Consider the following 12931-nt stretch of genomic DNA (forward strand, 5'->3'; position numbering starts at 1 on the left):
CTTTGGCCCTTTGAGCAGACTCCTTGGATTTCTTGTAATAAACTTCATAAACTAATGACTCCCTCATACATGTGATTTTAGTATTTTATGTGAATTGGTATGATGACATGTAAATATTTGTAACACATCCTTGAAATGTGATGGCAGAAGACACAAAGTACTTTTGTGATTGTTTTGATGATTGTTATCTGAAAAGAGACTGTCCTGTGATTTATAACTCTTCCTCAAGTACTTAGCAGGTATGGGTTTTTTTTTTTCTTTCTGGTTTTCTGAGACAGGGTTTCTCTGTGTAGTTTTGGTGCCTGTCCTGGATCTTGCTCTGTAGACCAGGCTGGCCTCGAACTCACAGAGATTAGCCTGGCTCTGCCTCCTGAGTGCTGGGATTAAAGGCATGTGCCACCGCTGTATTTTTATAAGTGAAATGGTAGCTACCATTTCATTGAGTAAGATTGTTTTATTGTCGCTTTGACATAAAACCTTTCAAGTTCCTTGAAAAACTAGAATTCTAAGTAAAAAGTTGGGAATTTGTATCTGTTACTTTAAACTTATTGATTGCCCATGACTGCTCAAGACCTTCCTAGTAAAATTGTTGGTGATACTACTAATGAGCAAATGTTGGAAGGCCCTGCTGATCAGAGGTTGCAGTCTATCATGGCCTGGCAGCTTTCTCCAAGCTCTGCAACATGTACAATTCCCTCCATAGCAAAAGCTTCCTGTTTGCTGCCCAGCCTTATGTGGAGAATGTCTCTAGGCCCAGGATGCCTGATTTATCACAAGGGTGACCCTTGACACAATTACCTGCAAACTCTCTGTCCTTGATGGCAGACGCAGTAATTAGGCAAGTGTTCTAGCCATTTTGATAGGACCCCACTGCCACCTACAAAGGTTTGTGATAGGAGTGTGACACTTAATGCAAATTAGGGTTTGTCCCCAGGCTCCCTAATCCTATATGTTCCTCATACTCTGGAATAAAGTTGAGCTGATTCACTGAAGTCTGTCTCCCAGAGGCCTGTCTCCATTCCTGCTCATGGGCAGCATACAAAGCTTTCCATCCCCTTCTGCCTCTTTCCCATCTCAGAATGATGGCTGACAGGCTGAGAGGGAAAGAGGACCTCCACTAGTAAATAAGTATGTATTTTATAATGAAGTGTGCCCACATTTGTATAATATATGGAGTCAATACATATTTCAAAGGAACAATGCATTAAAATGCAGAACGTTCAAAATGACCCACAGGTACTTAATCCACTAAAAGTGAAAGTAAAGGATTTTAGTGTAGCAAAGCAGAAAAGGATCACCGGTGTGGTTTAAATTTCAATTTGGCAACAAAGCCCTAGCACTTGCAGAGTCTCTAAATGAAGTAACCAACCCTCAAAGGCCCCTGCCATTTAAATTCTAGCTTTCACTACACTGTTTCCAAGCTTGACTTACCAATTTATGTCCCTTGACAAAATGACCAACACTTCTTTATGTGTCTTAGAAGCCCAACATACAGATTATATAGTATTGCAAATTAGCATATCAGAAACATGACATTCAGATGTGTGACACACTTCTGTGGTGTGTTTAGGAATGTGTGCAAAATCAGAGGCTATGTGACATCACACTCTACTACCGAAAAATCCTACCATGCACAAGTCTGGGGAGAAGAAAATACCCCCTCCTCGCTGTGCGCTTTACTAAAAGTGCAAATTGCCACCTTAGCGCATGTATTTGTGAGGAATTCAGATGCTTGCAACACTCTGGCTGAGAGCTGTAGAGGAGCTTAGCAGGTCTTACCTAATTCTGCTTTCTCTGTCTTAAATCCTAGCACTTGTTACAGCACAGCACACCAGGAGAGTACCCAAGTGTTTATTGATTTGACTTGAATATTGTTTCCTAACAATGGACACTGACAATTTGTTTTCTAATGAGTGACATTTATGTACAAGCCCTGTAATGTCAGTTGTTTGAAATTTAGAGAAAACGTGTACCTCAAATCCTGCATTTTCTCAGACCGTTCTGAGTTATTTTAACGAGGGTCATATAGCTATTTGAATTTGTTAGAATCTTGGGATGTGAATCGTCCATAGAGAAAAATAGATTTACAATTGCATGTCAAACAGGAAATGTACAAAGGCTGTCCTCTAAGATAATTTATATAATTTTAGCTAGGCATTTTATTAGCATCTAAAATACACACACACACACACACACACACACACACACACACACACACACACACACACACACACACTCCCCTCTCCCACTGAGACAAACACTTCATGAAGATACAGACTGTGCCCATTTTGTCTGCACATTTGATTCCTAGTTCCTAAAGCCTAGAAAATTCTGTACAAAATCAGAATAATAATAAATATTTTCTTAATGTATTATAATACTAATGGATTTCCCTGTTCTCAACAAATGAGAAGAATGTTATAATTGTTAATATATGTTTTAAAAATAACATTTTTTGATATAACCCCCATATATAAGTACATATTGTATATGTATTAAGGTATATGTGTTACATCATAATGGAAATCAAGTCAATTAATATACCAGTTACCTCTACATAGTTGCAGTTATGTATATGTATATGTATGAGGTGAGATTTAAGATGTAGGGGCTTAGAAAATTGCAAGTGTAAGATACAGTGTTAGCTCTCGCTGGCAGACAGTACACTAAACTGCCAGAAATTAATCATCTGTTATTAAGCAAGGAAATAATTAATGTTTTAAGTTACTTCCTCCACCTTGCCTTTTACTTCATTTTGAACTGAAATTCTGCTTAGAATCTTTGACACCAGGCTTACTGCTTCAGCTTGAGTTGTGGAAATTATTGTATTCCTAAGATCTTGACATAATTTTATTTGAATAACATTAATCTCGGTGAGTATTTTTGGCACCTTGTTTTGTGTATTGTCTTGCACCCCCTTGCTCCCATATGCGGTAGAGCGATGTTCCACTGCAATGGGGTTGCAATTGATTCATCTTTGAATAAATTTTTATAGTGCATTCTTGCTCCTTACAATATTTATTCAGTGAACGGATGACTGAAAAAATACTATGTATATTGGCACAAAAATTTGAAATAATTCCATCTCTTTTATTTATCTCTAAATTGAGAAATATAAAATTTAATCAAGAATACTATCAACTACCTATGAGTATGAGGGCAGCTGAGTTCAGAATGTTGCCTAGGATCCTAACTCTACTCTGGAATTTGAATTTTACAGTTTGTTAAGTCATCCTTGGCCACAATTCATGAATGAGAAAGCTTCTACTATATTCACTTCTGAAAAATACAGGCATGAAAGCATTATTTTAAGAAGTTTACACAGGTGTTATAAACAATAGTAACAATTGCTATTTTAAATGACTTAGAAAATTAAAGTTGCTTGAGCTTCACTTAAAAATGTAGAAATAATGGTATACTTTATCTCTCTTGGAAGATGAGCTAGTAACTGTATCAGGCTCATGATAACCCCTCAGCAAACGGTGCTTACTGTATATTAACTATTTTATAGTCTGCTTTTCAAAACTGGAAGCTCAATTATTCTTTTTCTTCAGTCTCTGTTCTCAGTGAAGGATTCTATTTTTGAATCAACTGTTCACCATTTTCAATTAAAAAAAAAACAAAACAAAGTGTCTTTTTTGATGATCCTACAAAACCTAGAATACATGAATTAAAACTTCTGTAACCTCCTTCATCTGCCTAAACATCCCTTCTTATATCTACGGACCTAAGGTGAATTCCGGCTTCCCTTTCTTCACTCCATTTTGCCTTTATCTCTGTCCGACAGCATTTGCCTTTGACTTTTTTTATTTGAGGGAAGGTAACCAACACCTTCATTTATTACAGAATAAGTAAAGAAACCCAAACAAAAAGAAGATTATTTAGTGTTAAGGATGCAATGAATTAAAAAAGACAGAATGTTAATTTTTAGCTTATTATTCTGACATTTGAATAAACACAGATTCTGTCCAAACACTTTCATTATAAACAGAAGACAAGAATGTCCTAATGGAGACATATAATTCCCACGACAGTCAAAATACTAGACAATTCTAAGAGTACCTCAAAAATGTATAATGTTATAGTATTTAAATATTTACATTCTGAGACCCCAAGGAACCCAAAGGAGTATAAGAAATACATTGTTTACTCACAGGGATACAACTGAAAAAATTCGTCCGTCTTTGTTGATGTTGTAGCATTGACTTGCTGGGTTGTCTCATATTCAACAAAAAATACAAATAAAACAATTATAACAACTTCTAGAAATATGGCCCAAAAAGAGAATTTGCACCTCATGACTGCGGTAAAGCACATAGTTGCAGTGAGGGCTTCACAGGCTGTGTTGAGTTGATAAGAGCAGAGGACTGCTCTGTGTGTGGAATTAGGTTGCACATTCAGAGCTCAGATCACTCCAGAGACAACACATACACACACACACACACACACACACACACACACACACACACACACACACACACAAGAGGCAAGACTAGTTAAAATGCTCCACCCACTGGAAACATATTAAGTTCTGTAATATAATTATTTTGAATGTTGAGGAGTATATTACATAGATTGGGAGAGGCTATTGTTCTATACAATGTACAATGCAGGAAATCAAGTGATATACTGTATGTGTGTCTAGAACTGTGTTTAACCTAAATTGATAGACAGTTCTTTGGTGCTTATTATGTGCTAAATACTCTCCCAGGATCCATAAAAGATATAAACTTAAACAAAATATAGAATGGGCTTACCGATTTCCCAGTTTCCTTTAAGAAATTGGGAATTTACGTGAGAATGCAGAAATATAAGCAAGTGATTGTATGAAAATAAATACAGAACAAAAGAATAGTTACATGATATATTTTAAAATGACCAGAAGAGTTCAAAATTCTCATCCCATTCAGTGAGTGATAGACAAGACTTGCAAATACTTAGTGTCTCAACTGGATTAATATATATAGCATATAACAATTGTACACGCATTGAGTTACCATCATATACCCTATAAAGCATAAAACAAAAAATTAAAGAATGTAAAGGCTACTGTTACATTTAATAAGTAATATGTCTATGGTTAGCAAAATATTTGGAGAATATATATTCTATCAAAGCATAATTTTACTTCTAATATACTTTATCTTAAGCTAAGATCATTGTCTTGTAAATCAGAATTGGTATGGAAACTCAATAGTAAATGGGCCTTTTCTGTAAAACACAGATGGGACAGAATACATCTTAGAAAAACATGGCATATTTGGCATACAGGAATTTGCTAAGCAAACTTGGAAAATACTGGGATTGGGATGGAAGAATGGGGTAGCTTGGATTAAAACTGCCTTGTTGATTGGCTGTGTAATCAAGGGCCCTGCATCCAACATTGAGAATGCTGGGTTTTGTTTAGTATCTTGTTGGCCACAAGAAATATATAGTGCAATAAGAACCAAGTTTGCTGGATGATAATTTTTCTTTACCCTTTACACTGGGTTTTAGTTACTGTTTTATTGCTGTGAAGAGACATTATAACCAAGGCTAATCTTATGAAATAAAGCATTTAATTGGGGCTTGCTTACAGTTGCAGAGGGTTAATTCATTATCATCATGACAGGGAGTAGACGGGCATGATGATGGAGCATTAGCTGAGACACATACTGAGCCTGGCGTGGGATTTTGATATCTCAAAGCTGACCCCAGTGACACACCTCCTTAACAAAGCTACACCTATCCCAACAAGGCTATGCCTCCTAATTCTTCCCAAATAGTTCCACTAACTGGGGACCTAGCATTAAAGATATGAGCCTTTGTGGGCCATTCTCATTCAAACCATAACACACTAATTTGCACAAATGTCAACACAGAAGATACTAAATATGTATTAGAATGTATATTTTCATCTTATGATAGGAGGGAATGTACTTAATCAGAGAAATAGCTGATCTATTATCTTCATAAATCAGTAAGTTGATAAGTAATTCAAAACTACCATGTGGATGGGAGACTTTTCCTCCTACTTGTGATTGTTCTCCTAGTGTAATAGATCTTTTTTGAGAATATAGGGATAACCATTAAATAAAATTACTGTCTGTTAACCCCATTTCAAAAGTTTCTATGGAAAATATGGAGGAAAGTACAAATGTCTGATAGATCATTCATGTCTGCATCAGTACAATTGCTTGTTTTTTTTACAGAGCATAGTTTGGGGCTGCTGGAAGATGGTTCAATGGATAAAGCATTTGCTTTTCAAGTATGTGAACCTGAGCTCAGTCTTCAGCATCCACATGAAAAGTGGTACATGAAGGCATGCACCTACAATCCCAGCACTAGTGAAGAGGAGGTAGGTGAGTCTCTGAGGCTTGTTCATCAACCAGTAAGCAAATACCAATCACTAAATTCAGTGATTTAAAACATTAGTCAGAGATTGATGAAAAATGACAGTTGAAGTCCATTTCTGGCATGCCCTAGCACACATGTGCACATATACACGAACAGATACACACACAGAGCCAATACATGTTTGTGCATGTGTATATATCCCTTTAACTGTTTCCATGGTAGAACATGAGATCTCAGGACTAAATTACTTTTGAAAATTTGTGAATGTCCAACTTGAAGACATGGAAAATATCTATTTACCTTTTACATTACAGAAATCGCAACAGAACTGTGTCACGTGTCTGATTATGAGAATATATGTTCACCCCACACTTTGATTTCTGATTTTGTGATGACCTTAAGAGTGTTCATGAGATCCTAGTGAGTAATAAACCTGAAGTATTTATGCTAACAAACCATGCAATTGCTTTTGTAAACCAAGTAACAAATTATACATCATAAGGATGTATAGATATCACATATATAAATATAGTGTGGTTCTAAACTATATAACAAAATGTAAAAATTGTGTTAAATAATCCGACACCCATCATGATGTTCATCCTCATCTAGTAAGAGTTCAGAACAGTGGGAACCAGGCCTTTTACCTGCACAGTGCTGTGAAGGATTTGTCTCCAGTGGTTTACCTGGAGGAGTTCCAGCTTGCTGCCCTTGCTCTGTATGCTGTACATTAAAATAAACTCTGTCATGAGCCATCTGTAGGAATCCCCTCACTCATATTATACACATGACCTTTTCTTTAATTGATAAAAGGTCCTCACAGTATTACTTCTTACCACTCAGGTCATTCTTCAGCACTCAGGTTTCAAAATATTACTTATTCAACAAAATCCTTATTCTGGTATTTTTTCCTTTTTCTTCTTTTACTTATTTATTTAACAGTTTTTCATTTATTTTACATACCAACCACAGTTTCCTCTCCCTTCTCTCCTCCCATTCCGCCCCCTAATTCCCGTCTACCCCTTCCCATCCACTCCTCCTATCTCCATTCAGAAAGTGGCAGGTCTTTCATGGGCTTCAGCAGAGTATGGCATAACAAGTTGAGGTAGGATGTTGTAGAATATTATTTTAAGGTGTGTTACTTTTGTTTATGTTGCATTTGTTTAACTCTGTGAAGCTGTGTTACTTTACTGTCTAAAACACCTGATGGGCTAATAAAGAACTGAATGGCCAATGGCGAGGCAGGAGAAAGGATGGGCGGGGCTGGCAGTCAGAGAGAATGTATAGAAGAAAAAATCTGGGAGAAAGAGAAGTAGCCAGAAGGAGGAGGACTTCCGGGGCCAGCCACCCAACTACACAGCAAGTCATGGAGTAAGAGTATGGTTTACAGAAGTAAGAGAACAGGAAAAGCCCAGAGGTAAAAGATAGAGAGGGTAATTTAAAGTTGGGAAAAGCTGGCAAGAAACAAGCTTTTCTGATGAGAATTAATTCTCATAATTAAGAATAAGCCTCTGTGAGTAATTTATTTGGGAGCTGGGTGGCAGGGCCCCTCAAAAGAGTAAAACAAACAAACAACAGTAGGACTATGCTCCTCCCCCTGCATCAAGGTTGGGTAAGGTAATCCAGCATGGGGAACAGGTTCCCCAAAGCCAGCTAAGCCCCAGAGACAGATCATGATCAAAATGCTAAGAGCCTTGTAAACAGACCAAGCTACGCAACCGTGACACACATGCAGCGAGCCTAGGTCGGTCCCATGCAGGGTCCCTAACTGTTGGTCCAGAGTCTATGAGCTCCCACAAGCTCAGGTCAGCTGTCTCTGTGGGTTCTCACATGATAACCATGACCTCTTGGCTCTTACAATCCCTTCTCCCTTTCTGCAGGAGGACTCCCAGAGGTCTGCCCAGTGCTTGGCTGTGGATCTCCGCATCTGCTTCCACCAGTTACTGGATATAGGCTCTCTGATGACAATTAGGTGGTCACCAATCTCATTACAGTAGGTGGTCAATTCAGGCACCCTCTTCACTATAGCTAGGGGTCTTAGCTGGGGTCATCCTTGTGGATTCCTGGGAATTTCCCTGCTACCAGAATGCTCACTAACCTCCAAATGCCTCCCCTCCCCATGAAGATTTCTCTTTCATTACTCTCTCCCTCCCCTTCTGGTGCCCAGCCTGCTCAACCAGCTCCCTTAAGTTCCCATCCTCCCATCTCCCCTCCACTCCCTCCCCGAGTTTACCTAGGAGATCTCTTATACTTCCCCATTGCAGAGAAATCAATGCATCCCTCCTTGGGCCCTCTTTGTTATTTAGACTCTCTGGAGCTGTGGATTTTAGGAGGGTTATCCTCTTTATTCCTAATATCCACTTATGAGTGAGTAGATACCATGTTTGTCTTTGTGGGTCTGGGTTACCTCACTCAGAATGATTTTTTTTTCTAGTTTCATAGATTTGCCTGCAAATTCATAAGGTCATTTTTTTTTTTTACAGCTGAGTAATACTCCATTGTCTATATGTACCATATTTTCTTTATCCATTCTTCAGTTGAGGGGCATCTAGGTTGTTTCCAGGTTCTGGCTATTATGAATACTGCTGCTATGAACATAGTTGAGCAAGTGTCCTTGTAGTATGATTGAGCATCCTTTGGTATATGCTGAAAATTGGTATACCTGGGTCTTGAGGTAGATTGATTCTCATTTTTCTGAGAAATGGCCATATTGATTTCCAAAGTGTCTGTACAAGTTTGCACCCCACCATCAGTGGAGAAGTGTCCCCTTACTCCACGTCCTCTCTAACATAAGCTGTCATCAGTGTTTTTGATCTTAGCCATTCTGACAGGTGTAAGATGGTATCTCAGAGTCATTTTGACTTGCATTTCCCTGATGACTAAGGATGTTGAACAATTCTTTAAGTCTATTTCGGCCATTTGAGATTCTGCTATTGAAAATTCTTCTGTTTAGGTCTGTACCATATTTTTTAATTGGATCATTTGGTATTTTGATGTCTAGTTTCTTGAGTTCTTTATATATTTCAGATATCAGTCCTCTGTCAGATGTGGGGTTGGTGAAGATCTTTTCCCATTCTGTAGGGTGCTGTTTTTTCTTATTGACAGTGCCCTTTGCCTTACAAAAGCTTCTCAGTTTCAAGAGGTCCCATTTATTAATTGTTGCTCTCCGTGTTTGTGCTACTGGTGTTATATTTAGGAAGTGGTTTCCTGTGCCAATGTGTTCAAAGGCTACTTCCTGCTTTCTCTTCTATCAGGTTCAGTGTAACTGGTTTTATATTGAGGTCTTTGATCCACTTGGACTTGAGTTTTGTGCATGGCAACAGATATGGATCTATTTGCATTCTTCTACAATACTGACATCTAGTTATGACAGTACCATTTGTTGAAGATGGTTTCTTTGTTTAATTTTTACTTCTTTGTCAAAAATCAGGTGTTCATAGGTGTATGAATTTATGTCAGGGTCTTTGATTTGATTCCATGGATCCATGTGTCTATTGGAGAGATGGCTCAAAGGTTATAAGCACTGACTGCTCTTTCTGAGGGCCTTGATTCAATTGCTGTAGTATTCTAAGCTAGGTTTGTATAGTTATTTTTTAAATATTACCTCATTTCTGAGATATCTTGCAAGAAAAGAGACTTATCTTGGCCCATAGCTTCAGAAATAAAAAAAAAAACATTTATGTGTCTGAGTGTTTTGGCTACATATATGTTTGTCTACCACATGTGTGCCCAGTGACAAAGAAGACCAGAAGAGGGTCGTCTCTCCTGAAACTGGAGTTATAGAGGCTGTGAACAGCCATGTGGGTGCAGAGAACTGAACTTGGAAGAGCAGCTAGTGCTCAGAACCACTGAGTCCTCTCTCTAGCCTAAGTTTTGGAGATTTTAGTTAAAGACTGGGTAGACCTACTTACTGCATGGTGGGGGAAACTGATTATCTTGTAGCCAAAAGCAAATCCCAGAAAGGAACTCACATAGCACTGTGAGGGTGAGCTGCCTCCAAAAGGAACCACGGTTCCCATAGAATGAAGCTTTTATTGCCTTCAAGTGCTGTCACTCTAGGGGAAAAAGCCTTTTTAATACATGTGGCTTTTCAGATTATGGTATTTTCTGTATGTCCTATGTTTACATAAAAATTTTAAAGGTCTTTTGTTGTTGTTTTTTTTTTAAACACAGAGACTCACAACTGAACAATGTGCAGAGTGAGAGAGACTTCGTTGCACTGGGTCCTAAATGGGATATCTTCACCAAACATCTCCTTTTGAAGCTCAGGGATCTATGTGGAAGAGAAGGCAGAGGTGTAAGCACCAGAGGTATTGGAATAGTCGGCCAACCAAAGAAAAGACTCTATGATGGTTCCCATTTCTGTGAGCTTTTTGTTCTGTTTTTTTTTTTTCAGTTTTATTGGTTTATTGTTTGTTTGTTTTGATTTTCACTTTCTTTTGGAGAGAGATGAAGAGGTAGAGAGAGATACAGGTAGATGACAAGGAACATGAACTTGGGTGGGTAGGGAGGTGGGGATAATCTGTGAGGTGTTGGGGAATGGGAAATGTGATCAAAATATATCGTATTTTTTTTTTCAAAATAAAAACTATAAGAAAGATACTGGAAAAACAAACAAACAAAATTAAAAAAAAAACAAACACACAAACAAACACCAAACTGGCCTTTTTTTTTCGAGACAGGGTTTCGAAAAGTAGCTTTGCTCCTTTCTTGGATCTCACTCTGTAGACCAGGCTGGCCTTGAACTCACAAAGATCTGCCTGCCTCTGCCTCCCAAGTGCTGGGATTAAAGGCATGTGCCACCAATGCCCAGCTTCTAGGGACAAGATTCTGTCTCTTTTGCATTCTTCATGTCTGATATCAATACTGTACCTAACAGTATAAAAATGGATCAATATCAAGATGAACTGAATTAGGGGTGGACTTGAAGAAAAAAGAAGGGATTAGAAAGCAGTCCAAACCCGGGCACTGGTGGTACACACCTTTAATCCCAGCACTTGGAAGCAGAGGCACGTGGATCTCTGTGAGTTTGAGGCCAGCCTAGGCTACAGAGTGAGTTCCAGGAAAGGCACAAAGCTGCAGAGAGAAACCCTGTCTCGAAAAAAAAGAGAAAAAAAAAAAAAAAAAAAAAAAAAGGAAAAAAGGAAGCAGTCCAAATGGCGTGAAGAAAGGAGATAGGGATAGACTGATCATAATGAATTCAACATTAGAATATTAGATTATCGATTGTAGCATTTCAGCAGTAACTTGAATATTGTAGACTCTGTCACTGTTCCAACAGTAAGGGCTTGTCATCATAATCTTCACGCCTGGACCAAACTGCTTACTCAACTCGAGTAAGGGTCCTTGGAAGGACCTGAGATCTGACTGGAGGCTAACAGGACAGTGTGGGTCTGGAGATACTGACGACCTTTTACAAAAATCTCTCTCTGAAGATGTGAAGGGAGCAAGGTGGAGGACTGGGGTGTTTTTCTGCATCCCATCTTCTGAAACACAAAATTGTTCTCTTCGGGTGCTTTTTAATACATGAGGTAAAGCTGCCAATTTTCATTAGTAAGTAGGCTAGTCCCCAGCTAGGGGAAGACTAGCCTTCACCTGCTATGTGGCTTTAGGAAAATGAAAGAATTACTTCATCTCAATTAATGAAAGTATGGGAACTGTATTAATGGTGGCTGTTGGAAGTTTAACTATCCTAAATTAAATGAAAGGATAAAGGGGGAGGAGAAGCTAGAGAAAGAGAAGGTGGTAGAGATGGAGGGCAGGCACAGACACTTGCTTCTGGGTTCCAGAGATACCCACCTGATTAGAGGCCAGGCAGTTGGCTCCTGGGTGTATTCATCTTACCCAGAGGGAAGCCATGTACGGCAGAGGAGACCTTGCACAGCTGCTTTTCAAAGATAAGGGAGGGACAGGAGGGCTTCTTGGAAAATGCCAGGTCTTTAATTTTGTTCCCTCTGAAACTTAGTTTCATTCTTCACTGCATTTCTCAATGTACTTCAGCTTGCTGAGCCTAGGCATGGGCATGGGTTAGACATATGATGACCTTACGATTGGGCCATGGGCAACCGATTGCTTGCTAAAGTCTGTTGCCAGCTCAATGATCTACTACCTAACTTCAAAAGCCAATCTTTCTCATTCTAAAACTATCTTTTTTTTTCTGGCTAATTGGATTTGGAGCTTTTCTATGAAGTGTTTCAAGTACTATATCACAGAAACACCAATTAAATGCATAAATGAGTTAAAAATAATCCATAGTACACAAAATAAATATAGATATCTACTCATTCTACACTTGTGGCAATAGTTTGATATTAATTTTTCTGGTTTCCTGATATGTATTTACACACAAATACATTGTCTCATACATTTGTCTTGTTTTAAAACATTAAAATACAACATTTTTCAATATCCATTATTTTGCTATTTCTTTCCCCAGTCTGATCCTCCTGCCTCAGCCTCTTCAGTAACTAGGATCAGAGGCCTATCTCATGACATCTGGCATCATGTGTATATATGAATAAAACCCAGAAGGCATGGTGGGTAGACACTCTCTCACCATGCTATATCACCTAGGTACAGTGTAACATGTGGAAAG

General features: G+C 38.4%; 1 protein-coding gene across 1 annotated transcript in view; it reads right to left on the reverse strand.

Moving 5' to 3' along the window:
• The window catches only part of Rhag (Rh associated glycoprotein), a 28745-nt gene extending 20861 nt beyond the window's left edge, over positions 1–7884 (reverse strand). Inside the window, exon 1 of the mRNA XM_042265859.2 lies at positions 4155–7884. Coding sequence (XP_042121793.2) covers positions 4155–4317 — 163 coding nt within the window. The 5' untranslated portion in view covers positions 4318–7884. The remainder of the gene's footprint in view (positions 1–4154) is intronic.
• Between the last annotated feature and the right edge of the window lie 5047 nt (positions 7885–12931).

The sequence above is a fragment of the Peromyscus maniculatus genome, chromosome 21, assembly GCF_049852395.1.
Source record: "Peromyscus maniculatus bairdii isolate BWxNUB_F1_BW_parent chromosome 21, HU_Pman_BW_mat_3.1, whole genome shotgun sequence".
Lineage (NCBI taxonomy): Eukaryota > Metazoa > Chordata > Mammalia > Rodentia > Cricetidae > Peromyscus > Peromyscus maniculatus.